The sequence below is a fragment of the Mandrillus leucophaeus genome, unplaced genomic scaffold (genome assembly GCF_000951045.1).
Source record: "Mandrillus leucophaeus isolate KB7577 unplaced genomic scaffold, Mleu.le_1.0 Scaffold64, whole genome shotgun sequence".
Lineage (NCBI taxonomy): Eukaryota > Metazoa > Chordata > Mammalia > Primates > Cercopithecidae > Mandrillus > Mandrillus leucophaeus.
This window is the reverse complement of record NW_012106919.1, coordinates 2335733-2336275: the sequence shown is the minus strand read 5'-3', so window position 1 is coordinate 2336275 and position 543 is coordinate 2335733. Positions and strand designations below refer to the sequence as shown.

At 41.8% G+C, this 543-nt stretch overlaps 1 protein-coding gene across 2 annotated transcripts in view; it reads right to left on the bottom strand.

The window, feature by feature from the left end:
- LRIG2 (leucine-rich repeats and immunoglobulin-like domains 2) overlaps window positions 1-543 on the bottom strand; it is a 73222-nt gene that overhangs the window by 30789 nt on the left and 41890 nt on the right. For both annotated transcript variants that reach the window (XM_012000767.1, XM_012000768.1), the window contains one exon: window positions 303-383. In XM_012000767.1, coding sequence (XP_011856157.1) covers window positions 303-383 — 81 coding nt within the window. The remainder of the gene's footprint in view (window positions 1-302; window positions 384-543) is intronic.

Sequence of the window (543 nt, the reverse complement as noted above, 5' to 3'; positions counted from 1 at the left end):
ACGGTGGCACACGCCTGTAATCCAAGCTACTCAGGTGGCTGAGGCAGGCGAATTGCTTGAACAGGGATCTAGGAGGCAGAGGTTGTAGTGAACCAAGATCGCGCCACTGCACCCCAGCCTGGGCTACAGAGCGAGACTCGGTCTCAAAATAACGAACAAACAAAGAAACCCCCACAAAGCTCCCAGAGTGTCAGAAAGCTCAGACTTTCTAGCCATATGAAATAAACATAATTCAGTCATATTTACAGTCGGTTCTTGAAAACACGCCTATGCAGACATACATAAATATTATAAATACATACAATTTAGTGAGACTTGTGAGTCCAGCAAAGGCTTCACTAGCATCTTCTATGGCCCATGAAATTTCATTGTTTCTTAAGTCTCTACAAAAATGTCAGAGAAAGACAGGTTCTATTAGTCAATACAACCATTATAACATTGAGCAGCATACTGGCATGGTGATGTCAAGGTGCACATGCTAATTCTGATCCTTACTTTAACAGTTATTTATGAAGAAGGCTCAACTCTGCTTCTTAAGAAATA